The sequence below is a fragment of the Bombus huntii genome, chromosome 6 (assembly GCF_024542735.1).
Source record: "Bombus huntii isolate Logan2020A chromosome 6, iyBomHunt1.1, whole genome shotgun sequence".
Lineage (NCBI taxonomy): Eukaryota > Metazoa > Arthropoda > Insecta > Hymenoptera > Apidae > Bombus > Bombus huntii.
This window is the reverse complement of record NC_066243.1, coordinates 6336722-6348257: the sequence shown is the minus strand read 5'-3', so window position 1 is coordinate 6348257 and position 11536 is coordinate 6336722. Positions and strand designations below refer to the sequence as shown.

Sequence of the window (11536 nt, the reverse complement as noted above, 5' to 3'; positions counted from 1 at the left end):
GATACAGTATATATTGTAATTGAAATATGCCAATCATATATTTATGTTTATATACATACATATATATGTAAATGTATATGCATATATATAAAGATATGGAAAATTGTAAATAAATTTTTAGCAATTAATTATATAATTTGAAAGAACTTGACTCATAAATTTAAGTAGAAATGAATGATTAAGAAGTCTTCTATAAATTAATATCTTTCAAGCAGAATTACAAAGTTTATAAACAGTAGTTATGAGAAATTATTAAATTTGCTCTTTTATAATGATATATATCTATAATTCATCTTTTCTTGGCACATCATCATCTTCATCTTCTTCTTGAGCCTGTAAAAATGACGTAAAATCAATTATAATCTTATATTATTACAATACAATTAAAATGAATTAAAAGTTTTTACGAACTTCTTCTGGGGCTTGACCATAAGTACCATCAGAATCAATGAACTTAGAAAGTCCTTGAAGTGTTCTTTCACCTTTGTATGATACAGCCTAAAATTTATTCAATTTAGGATGCTTATATATGTTAAAATTGTTATAAACATTAAAATATTAATAAATCTGAAATCGTTACTTCATTTGTTTCTTTTTTGTAGAGAGTAATTGTAGGATAATTAACAATTCTTATATCTTCTAATTCATTTTCAGTAGCATCCATTTTTGCTATAACTAAATCTTCACTGTCTTTATATTTTTCTGCAAGCTAGAAATGTATCACATTATATTTAAATATTTGTTAAAACATTTTATAAGTTGCAAAAGTGAAAAATATGTAAATGAAACATACTGCTTCATATATAGGAGCTAATTGTTGGCAGTGTCCACACCATGGAGCATAAAATTCAACTAAAACGTTCTTCGTTTTATCAAAAGCAACTTCATGGAAGTTAGTACCAACAAGAACTTTTACAGGTTTCTTATTCCAGTCTTCAGGTAAATCTTGTGTAAGCAAATGTTTTTTCAATTTGCCTTCAACAAATGCAGTTACAAATTCCAAAACATTTTCACTAGATAATTCTGGGTTTTCTGGCTTGTACTTAGCCATATTCTGTTCAAGTTGTATAATACGCATAGCAGGTACTTCATTTTTCTTCATACCAAAGAATTCTAAAATGCGTTCATGATCAGCTTTATCAGCATTGATTGTTACAAACAAAACCTGTACAATATCATAAAATATTATTATTATGATGATACTATTTATTATATACATTACTTTATATCTACATTATTTATATTTGTACATACCTCTTTACGGAATTTCTTTGCTGGTTCTTTAATCTTTTCTACATATTCTTCAAAATGACCAGCTTCTTCACTAAGGAAGACAAGCAAATGGCTTTTAATATCACCACTAAATATCTTTTGTGCAGTATCTTGATTAAAATCAACAACTAAAGGCAATGCATGTATAGAGATAAAGTTTTGTAATTTTTTAACATCAAGTTCGTCATTAAATTCACTCCTGCCTTCATCGAACTAAAACAAATATTAAATGACATATATGATATTATTAACATATCTATAAAGAAAAATAGAATAAATTAAAATTAATGTACCTTCTTAAACAAAACAACTTTACCATCTTCTACTCCATATTCACTGAAAACTTCTTCATTACTACTTATACCAAATACATGATCATCAACAGCATTAGCAACTTCTAAAAATACTTTTGCACCATCTGATTCTGCATCCTAATTAACGTAATTAAATACATATATACATTTTGCGTTTTATAATACAATTAACAAAGATTTCAAACAAATATATTGTTATTTTAATAATACCTTAAAGAACCCAACAATGGCAACATTTCGTGCCTCGATAAATGATTTAGCTTCTTCAACTGTTGGCAAATCTTTAGCAGCTGGACCAGTCTTTTTTATTACCCAGTTAATAATATCATCTGCTTGACGACCACCACTGTAATCAATAGCTGAACCTTTACGATAAAATTTAAGGGTAGGATATGCACGAACTCCATGCTTCTCAGCTAATTCTGTTTCAACAGTTGCATCAACTTTAGCTAATTTTACAGAGAAACCACCCTCCTCTAACTTTTTGGCTGCTTTAGCATATTCAGGTGCTAAAGCTTTACAATGTCCACACCATGGTGCATCTAAATATTAAAAATCATAAAAAAATTATTGATGTAACTATAATATGTTTCTGTGACATAATTATGCAATTAATTATTATGTTAAAAAGTCATCACTATATTATAAAATTATAATTTAAAAATTGAGCAAGTATAGTAATAACAGAGTATAGATCACAATTTAAAGCACATACAAAAGATTTATCCATATATTAAATTTAATTATTCAAAATATTAAATAAACTTTTATATATTTTATCGTAACTTGTACATCCTTTACTTATATATTTATTTAACCGAACTAAATATCGATGGCTTATTGCACATATACTGTATTGTATTTATCTTTATCAATGCTATTATCAAATTGGTTGCAAATTGTGGATTGATCTCTTTTAGGAACATAAAATGACAAAAGTGAGTACTAAATGGTTAAGAACTATTTGTTACATATAAAATTCAAATTCCACAGAAAGTGGATATGCAATATTTGTGCAGTAAGCCATCAATATGGAGTATACATATATTTTTTAATAGGATTATGAATATAATTCTAAATGAATCGCACGATATTCGTGACATAAAATAAATAATTTCATATATTTTATATATTTTATATATACAAATTTTATATATAATTTTTATATATAAATTTTATATATAAAAGTTTTTCATTCATATCATATATTCATTTCATTCGACAAACATTCCATCATATATTATGAAATAAAAATGAAATAATGTCAACAAGTGTGCTCGATCTTAAAAACCGGCTCCTAAATGGTGACGTGTAAGAACCAAGCATCTGGATCAGCTTCAATTATGTTTTAAATGCATAAAAATATCAAATAAAATAAATATTGCAATTTTTCATTAAATATAATTAAGAAACCTGTTTAAAAAGAAAATGTAAAACTACTACTCACAAAATTCAACAAGCACGTAATCATTTTGTCCGATAGCTTCTGCGATATTATCTTTTGTAAGTACCAAAACCGAGTCTTCAGTTTCAATTTTCGCAAAAGTAAAAGTAAGGTAACAAGTCACTGTAAATATTAACGCAAAGAACTTCATCTTTAAATGGAGACAATGTTATTTTCTGATAAGTTATGCCACGACAGGTATAAATACAGCAAATACGGTGATTCTACCGTTACAATATTAAGATTATAGTCACCGACACCATTCGTTGAAGAATACGGACAAAGTGATCAAATACAGTGATGCAGAGAACTATACAGTTGGTAGATCGTGGTTAATGCGTGGCATCAGCATCACATTCATCGTGGGAGTTGCTGATTGGTCGACGCAAAAGTTCAAGAATCCGGTAGGATGTTAATATTAAGAATACTATACAAGGGTTAGGATATCAATTTATTTTTTAATCATACTATTTTATCACTTCACAGAGAAGATAAATATATTTTGCATTCTATTTTAATATAAATTCAAATTTACGATTATTTTTTTGCTTTTTCAATATATTATATATATAATTATTATAATATCATACTATTAAGTATGAAGGAAACAAAGAGTACTTATTTGTTTCTGTTACTCCGAATTCCAAATACCGCTCTATTTCTAGTAATAATGTCATGGCTTACAAAACTAATAACAGCTTCTAATGATGTATATTTACATAAAAAATATGTACCCACTAGTTAATAAAAAAGTATTTTAATATTTAATATGTATTTTTATTATAATAATCTGCCAAGGTAATATATATGTGAAATATCTACTTTACTCTTGCTAAAAAATTTTTTAAAAATTTCATTTTACTTTACATTTTTGTCATTGGTATGCATTTATCCAATTTCAAAAGGTTGAAATATCAATCTCTTTGTAAAATATTTAAATTCAAATATATATAACAATTAAAATTTAAATCTCTATTTATTGTATATATATGTAAAAAGCAAATATTTTACTATATTTATTTTCAATAAAATATTTAAATAAAGAAAAATTATTCATAATATTTTTTATGTAATGTAATAAGTTTTGTACATTGTAACAAATAAAATATTTTTCCTCCTATAAATAAATTATAACGTTGAATTTCACAATCTATTTTTAATTTTTCAATTACAAAAAGCATAATAATAAAAAATATCTGAATTGTTCATATTAAATAAAAGTTTCAAAATACGTTTAGTAATTTATTATATTTTTATTACAAAAATCATATTGTAGTATCGTGGAAATTATTAGTATCGTGGAGTTATTTGGCAACTCTCGTCACAACGAATTTAACACTCTCTCTCTCTCTCTCTCTCTCTCTCTCTCTCTCTCTCTCTCTCTCTCTCTCACTAGCAACTCTCGATCAACTCTCTCAACTCTACTCTTCGATGTCTCGATCAACTCTGACTCTCGCAACACACACACTTTTCGACTTGCATACTCTGACCTCTCGGTCATCCCCCCTTAAAACACGAAACCGTCCTTCTGCTCTAACGTTGTTTATTGTTTTTCTCACATCACTGTAAGAACTAGGTGACTTTAGTCACATAGGCGCTCTTAAATGTAAACGAACCACAGAAAGACGACGTACACGGTTTTTTCTCATTTTAACCGACCTCTAATTCAAATTATTTTACGATATTACATTCGGCCTTTCCTGACAATCACATCTGCTCTCAGATGTGCTCATCATCGCTGCTCGCACTTACATCACTATCGTTAACATTCCACCACTTCATGTGATCGGCTGCTGTGATCGTGCTGCTCTCGCTGCACTACGTATCGGTCATTTCGCAGGACCTTTACTTTTAGTTAAGGAACTTCGGATGCAGCTTTAGTCGGGGACCGCCCTGCGTCCTCTCGATTGCCACTAGATCTCCCGTCCTGTATGCTGTCGCCTTCTTGCGTCTCTTGTTATACGTCCACTTGTCTCGGGCTTGGATCTCTTCGATCTGTCTCTTTGCGTCTGTACGCAACTGATCTCGTTCCTCTTGGAACACCGTGGCCTGTTCGTCCTCGATGCTACTGCTCCTCTTTCGCTCTTCCTCTATCTTCCTCTCCAATTATTTGTTTATCCATTTCACTCTTGTCAGGGGCTTTGATCGTCGTGGCAGCATCGTGACATTTTCGTAGGCTCGGTTCGTACATGGAAGACGTTAACAACTTACCATCTACCGAGACTATGATCTCTTCTTTTTCGAAGGTCTTCACGTTCATCGTGTCCTCGACAATCCCATCGTCGTCCTCGTCATCCACATCCTCTGTATATCGAATCTTCGTATCGATATTATTGGAGGGATTCCGCACGTGCGACTTCCCTTGTCTTTTCGTTCGCCTTGCATTGACTCTCTTCGAGTCTATCCGAAAACTTGAAACAACCCTCACACCCGCAACGCTATCCTTCTCAGTAAATTCGCAAATATCATCAACAACATCTTGTTGCTGTTGTTTAGCCAGATTCTTCCTCCTCGTGATGTTCGCTAAGTCCTCCTGCTGGTCGCAAGAATCCGACGAGGACACCATCTCGTGGTCCACTTTACCAATCACCACGTATCTTGCCACTATTCTCCGTTCCTCCGACACTTGCTGCACAGCTGCCCGATACTTCTTCAAAACTTCTGCCAACTCTTCTTTATTTTCTTCCAATTGCGACAGTAGCTCAGTTCGTTCGCGACTAGCTACATTAACACCATCTTCTGCTTCGGAACGTTGCCGCAGTGCTTCCTGCAACGAAGCCTGCGTCTCATTCAGTTCTTGCTCCAGTGCCTGTTTCGCTTTAACTGCAACTGCTCTAACGCATTCTGCATCTTCTAACTGGTTCTTCAGCTGTCGTAAAGCTGCTTTACCCGTCGAGTCACCTTTCGATCTCTCCAGCATCGTTTGAGCGTCTCTTAGCAATGCTTTGGTTCTCTTCAAATCTCTTTTTAGCCTATGCATGGTATCAGTTTCTGCCGCACGTTCAGCACGATCCTGTTCTTCGATAGCTACCAAACGACATTCCAATTCATGCTTCTCTCGAAGCAATATCGTCCTCTCTTCGCGCTCGTTCTCCAACTGCGACTCTAGAACTTTCACCTTTTTCAGAGCGTTACCACGTACGTCTTCTAACTCCTCGTCCCTCTGTTGCATCTCTTTGCGTATTTCCTTGCGTTGTTGCTCGATGTTCATCTTGAGCCTTAATTTCGCCTACTCGAGCAACTGCACCTGGCCAGCTAAGTCGTCCAACTCTTCTTCCTGATCCTTTACTCTTTTCTCCAGCTCATGCTTCGCTTTCTTCAGTTGTGCTGCGTCCTCCTCCGTTTTGCCACCAAATGTTAATTCCTCAAGCTCTTGGTCCAATGTCCGCAATCTTTCTTCCTTCAATTCGATTTCCAATCTTGCGTCACTAAGGTTCTGTTCTATGGTAAACCTCTCCGCGATCGCGATTTCTTTTTCTCTAGCTAACCTTTTACGTTGCGCTTTCTCGTGTCATAGATCATTCATTAAATTCTGAGTTTCTGAATCGAATTTGCGCTGTTTCTTTTCCAGAAGATTATTCCTAGCTGTCTGTTCTTCCAACAGTAATCTCAAGTCGTGCATCTCGCTATTCGGTTTTTGCAAGCGTCGTTTCCATTGTTCAACAACCTGACGTTGTTCCTCGACCTCTTCGTAAGCATCAGCTAACTTCTTCTCCAATTGCTTCTTAAGTCCAACCAGTTGCTCAAGATCATCCTCATGTTGCTGGGCACTTACTACATTCCCAAATTCATTCTTCAGCGCCTTTTTTAGGCCTTCCACATAGGTACGGGCATCCATTACTGGGTATTTATATCATTCACACCATAGTTGCACTCCTTTGGCGAATTTTGAACAATTGGGGAAAGAAACGCTTAGCGTTATGTCGTGGAAGAAATTCTCCTATAGGACCAGATCTTTTACCCCCATAGTTACTAGATGTCTTAGGCTCCAGGGACTCTCCTTTATTAAATCTATCCCCTTTTCTACGTCAGCCCCGGCTAAGCAGGTTTTCTTATATACAGCCTGACACGCCATAAAAACGTCCATATTAGTACCAGCTGACACAAGTAGGCAACCCAATGACCTACTTATACAGTATTCCCATTCGTCGACGAGGTGCTGCGGAAATAACTCCTCAACATTCTTATACGGTGTTCCGTAATAGTTGAAATATCCCAGGAAGTGCACATTCGTGGGGTTGGAAGTCCAACATGTTTTCTTCGAATTAATCACCATACTAAAGACGTGCTGTACGACCTCCGCGTACTTGTCCAGATCCATTAACACTGATCCGCGGAAGCATGCTATACCATCATCTCCAAAAAACACGTCCATAGCTGGGTACTCCCCCATGACGACCTCTAAGGTATACCACGTCACCACCATGTTAACGAGACATCTAATAATATTGGTAAACATTGATCCGGACAGAATTCCATGATCCTTCTTAAAGCGTCTACCATCAGAATTTTGGACCGGAGTATTTATAAAATAGTTTATGCACTTCCTAAAGCATATCCGGTCTCTATCGGATAAATTGAACTTCTCCATTACCACACTGAAAACGTCACGTATTAACCACGCAGGTACCTTTGCATCAAAAGACTTATAGTCGATCATCAATATTTTAGTCTGCCCATACATGCAGTTTAACTGATCTAGCTGGCTATTAAGCCACATCATTCCACCCTTCATCATCTCACATCCATAAGCGGTATTCCTGCAACATTTCTGTTCAATGAACTGTTTGGTTAATGGGGCGGCGAATCTAGCTTCTTGTAGTATGATACTTAAAGGAATGGCCCGAACGGGTCTCACCTTATTTTCACCAGGCTTTCCAATGTGACTTCTAGCAAATGCAACACTATCAATTAAGAGAAAGTACAAATTCCCCATCATCGACTCGCCTCCATACGTCAGAAAGGTACCCCACAACTCACGTTCTATAACATCCCCCTTTTTCCAGCCTGGTCGTGTTCTAATATACGGTAGACCGGGTGATGTGCGCTGAGGCACAGCGCTGGCCGCTTCAGACATCGAAAGAGAATCTTTTTTTTTTATATTTACGTGGAGGAAATCCGCACGGACGCCAGACCGCTTCTGGGGAAAGCGGCGTGGTAGTGTCGGACTCTCCAAACCTCCAACGATGACCGTCCCGGCTGCGATCGAGAGGCCCAAGAATCGGTGTGAGCGTCGCAACGGGGCCTCGCCCGCGTACCTAATACCACCACTGATGGAGCGGGTGTGTGGCCATTGTCACACCGCATCTCGCCGCTGGAGCCGCCGCCGTGCCAGGCAGCCCGGTTCCCCTACCGGACTGCTTGGCGGCCCAAGCCCGAACCCCAACCGGGGGGCGCGGCGGGCCCAGCGCGCTTCGCCAACGCCACACGGAGTTCCCAGGCGATCACCCATCCAAGTACTATCCGTGCCCGGCGCTGATCTGACGGGAACGAGTGCACTCAGCGTGGCCAGGGCGTTGGCATTGAAAGAGGATCTATCTTGTCGTCAACTCTTAATAAAGCCCAAAGCCTACCCAACGCTTTGTGGTAGATTGGAGTGGAAAGTTTCCGGACGGTCTTGTCAGCGAAATTTCCTACATTGCGCCATATATAATTGGGCGTGATTAATGACCTACGCTTTGATTTAAGCACTTGGTCGGCTAGCATACCCCCCCCCCCCTCTACCATGGCCTTATAGACCTTAAACGACAATCGGGGCGGCTCATATTTGGAATCCAGGTCCCCGCGGTAACGTGATCCCGTTCTCGGTTTTCCAGAAAGCATCAACGTCACCCACATGCGGGTATCTAAACCTTGTAATGTAGGCCCTCGAGCCTACAACTCTGTATCAACGGACACTGCCATCTGGCGAAACCTATGAATTATCTGCAAAAACGACGACGGTAGCGCTGTGGTTAGCGTAGTTGGTTGCTAACCTTCCAGATCCAGGTTCGAATCCCGGACGAGCCCCCACTTGTATCGTGGAAATTATTAGTATCGTGGAGTTATTTGGCAACTCTCGTCACAACGAATTTAACACTCTCTCTCTCTCTCTCTCTCTCTCTCTCACACTAGCAACTCTAACAACTCTACAACACTGACAATTCGATCAATTCTCCCAACTCTACTCTTCGACGTCTCGATCAACTCTCTCAACTCTACTCTTCGATGTCTCGATCAACTCTGACTCTCGCAACACACACACTTTTCGACTTGCATACTCTGACCTCTCGGTCATCCCCCCTTAAAACACGAAACCGTCCTTCTGCTCTAACGTTGTTTATTGTTTTTCTCACATCATTGTAAGAACTAGGTGACTTTAGTCACATAGGCGCTCTTGAATGTACACGAACTACAGAAAGACGACATATACAGTTTTTTCTAATTTCAACCGACCTCTAATTCAAATTACTTTACGATATTACAATATACAACGGTAAAATATTTCAGAAATTATATTTATATGCAATAACACACATAAGCGCAAATATAATATAACTGTCTAAAACAATAAGTCACAGTTTAACTATGTATTCATTGTGAAATATTGTATTATGTAAACTTCATCATAAAAGTATAACATTTCAGGTAAACAGGTATACTGAAAAGTAATTATATTTAGCAATATTTAATTATTTTTTAGATAGAAATGTGTATCAATTATACGTAAATCATGCTTTATTATTTTTTATTAACAAGTATAATGTTCAGAGATCATTTATATTGACATTATTTCTTTGACTTAGAAATATTAGAGATACATATGCGGTGATCTAAAACAGACAATTAAAATCATTTTTACATATTAGTGGATTTTTATTAACAAAGATGACATTGTATACAGTAACATCAGAAATATTTACAGAAAATAAAAATTCTTATATAAAATGTAAAAATGACAGTAAGTTTATTACTTTCTTAACTTCTGTAATGTCATATTTAATACGTAGTATTAATTTTTATATGACCGTAACAAGATATATAATCATAAGATATGTTTATAGATGTAATATCCAGCTTTATTTTTAAGTATCCATCCTATATGATTAAACCAGAATGTCTTAATGACTTAACTCGTGATAATGATGATGATATAAATATAGATAGGCAACAAGAAGGAAAATTATTAATAGGTATAAATTTATATATAGAATTAACCAGATATCAGAAAACATTATTTAATGTAATAAATTATATATTAATATTTTTAGAACACCATATATCTACAGAATTACAATATGTTGGATTGCAAGTATGGCGAGGTGCATTATTACTAGCTGATTATATTTTATCCAATCCTGATTTATTCAGGGATAAGGTAGTTCTAGAGTTAGGTGCTGGAGTTGGCTTAACTAGTATAGTAGCTAGTTTCCTAGCAAAAGAAGTAATTTGTACAGGTAATAAAGTTTGTAATATAATACTATTACACTAAATATAGTTCACATATATTTAATGTAAATGTATTTCTTACATTTTAGACATTGATGTAAAAGGGATATTGAAATTAATACATAGAAATTTTATGAGAAATAAAGCTTATATTAAATCTAAAGTTGACATTAAAGGATTAGATTTCTTGAATTTAAAATGGCCTACATTTTACAAAAAAAGAATAGATGAACCAGCTATTATTCTAGCTGCTGATGGTAAGTTATAAATTTATATTTTTACAATAAAAATAACATAGATATGATTAATGATTTTTTATGTTTACAGTAATTTATGATGAAACCGTAACAAAAGGATTTGTCCAAACATTAACAGAACTTTTAAATTCAAATGTACAGAAAGTTGTTTATATTACTTTGGAGAAAAGATATGTTTTTACTACAGCCAATATGGAAACTACTGCTCCAATGTATGAAGAATTCTTAGATCTTGTTAAAGTAAAGCAATTTAATTGGCATGTTGAATATATTAAAATAGATTTTCCACAATATTTCAAATATAATAGATTAGAACAGATGGTTCTCATAAAAATAAAAAACAAGTTAAGTAAATAATATAATTGAACATATAACATATAGTATAGTAACAAATCCATGAACATGAGAGAAATATCAAACAGTATTAAGTAATATAATGTGTTCATAGATATTATAATTGTACATTAAATTTAAATAAATTTAGAGAAAATATTTATATATGGATATCAGAGAAGTTTTGAAAACTTTTAATACAACTTATTATAACGTTATGAATGAAAGTAAGACCTTTTTATCCTTGTTTTCATTTTAATTGCGACAAAAATATATATACTTGTATATATATCATAATTAGTTATTTCATTAAAAAATGTATTTTTCTTAAATATCTTTAGTGGCTGTCTATGTATGCATGTATTTCAGTATATATGTACATATTTCACATTCTAAAATTAGAAAGAAAGATTACTCCGTAGGAGTACTATAATTACCACTGAAATATATTTTATAATATGTTATTATCTTATGATAAAAAAGAAATA

The 11536-nt window shown here is 34.6% G+C and overlaps 4 protein-coding genes across 7 annotated transcripts in view; 2 read left to right on the top strand and 2 right to left on the bottom strand.

Annotated features, from left to right (window-relative positions):
• LOC126866990 (programmed cell death protein 5) overlaps nt 1–11536 on the top strand; it is a 69790-nt gene that overhangs the window by 23897 nt on the left and 34357 nt on the right. The window lies entirely within an intron of this gene.
• On the bottom strand, nt 187–3314 carry LOC126866953 (protein disulfide-isomerase). Its single transcript, XM_050620993.1, has 8 exons — nt 3034–3314; nt 1797–2128; nt 1566–1703; nt 1255–1485; nt 794–1165; nt 581–709; nt 412–498; nt 187–333 (listed from the first exon to the last, which is right to left on the bottom strand). Exons 1-8 carry the CDS (start codon nt 3179–3181, stop codon nt 283–285), a joined length of 1488 nt encoding a protein of 495 aa, XP_050476950.1. The 5' UTR covers nt 3182–3314; the 3' UTR covers nt 187–282.
• Nucleotides 4386–11219, top strand: LOC126866977 (methyltransferase-like protein 22). 2 transcript variants are annotated; one of them, XM_050621042.1, is made up of 6 exons: nt 4386–4606; nt 9383–9970; nt 10074–10202; nt 10281–10466; nt 10548–10715; nt 10786–11219. In XM_050621042.1, the coding sequence occupies exons 2-6, from the start codon at nt 9898–9900 to the stop codon at nt 11070–11072; spliced, it is 843 nt and encodes a 280-aa protein (XP_050476999.1). In that variant the 5' UTR covers nt 4386–4606; nt 9383–9897; the 3' UTR covers nt 11073–11219. The 2 variants fall into 2 exon arrangements, with proteins under 2 accessions (XP_050476999.1, XP_050477000.1); XM_050621043.1 differs by lacking the exon at nt 4386–4606 and having other exon boundaries at nt 8590–9657; nt 9816–9970.
• Nucleotides 4613–8387, bottom strand: LOC126866972 (unconventional myosin-XVIIIa-like). 3 transcript variants are annotated; one of them, XM_050621034.1, is made up of 3 exons: nt 8011–8387; nt 7889–7919; nt 4613–7790 (listed from the first exon to the last, which is right to left on the bottom strand). In XM_050621034.1, exons 1-3 carry the CDS (start codon nt 8105–8107, stop codon nt 6971–6973), a joined length of 948 nt encoding a protein of 315 aa, XP_050476991.1. In that variant the 5' UTR covers nt 8108–8387; the 3' UTR covers nt 4613–6970. The 3 variants fall into 3 exon arrangements, with proteins under 3 accessions (XP_050476991.1, XP_050476992.1, XP_050476993.1); XM_050621035.1 differs by having other exon boundaries at nt 4613–7628; nt 7713–7790; nt 7889–8385; XM_050621036.1 differs by having other exon boundaries at nt 7889–8386.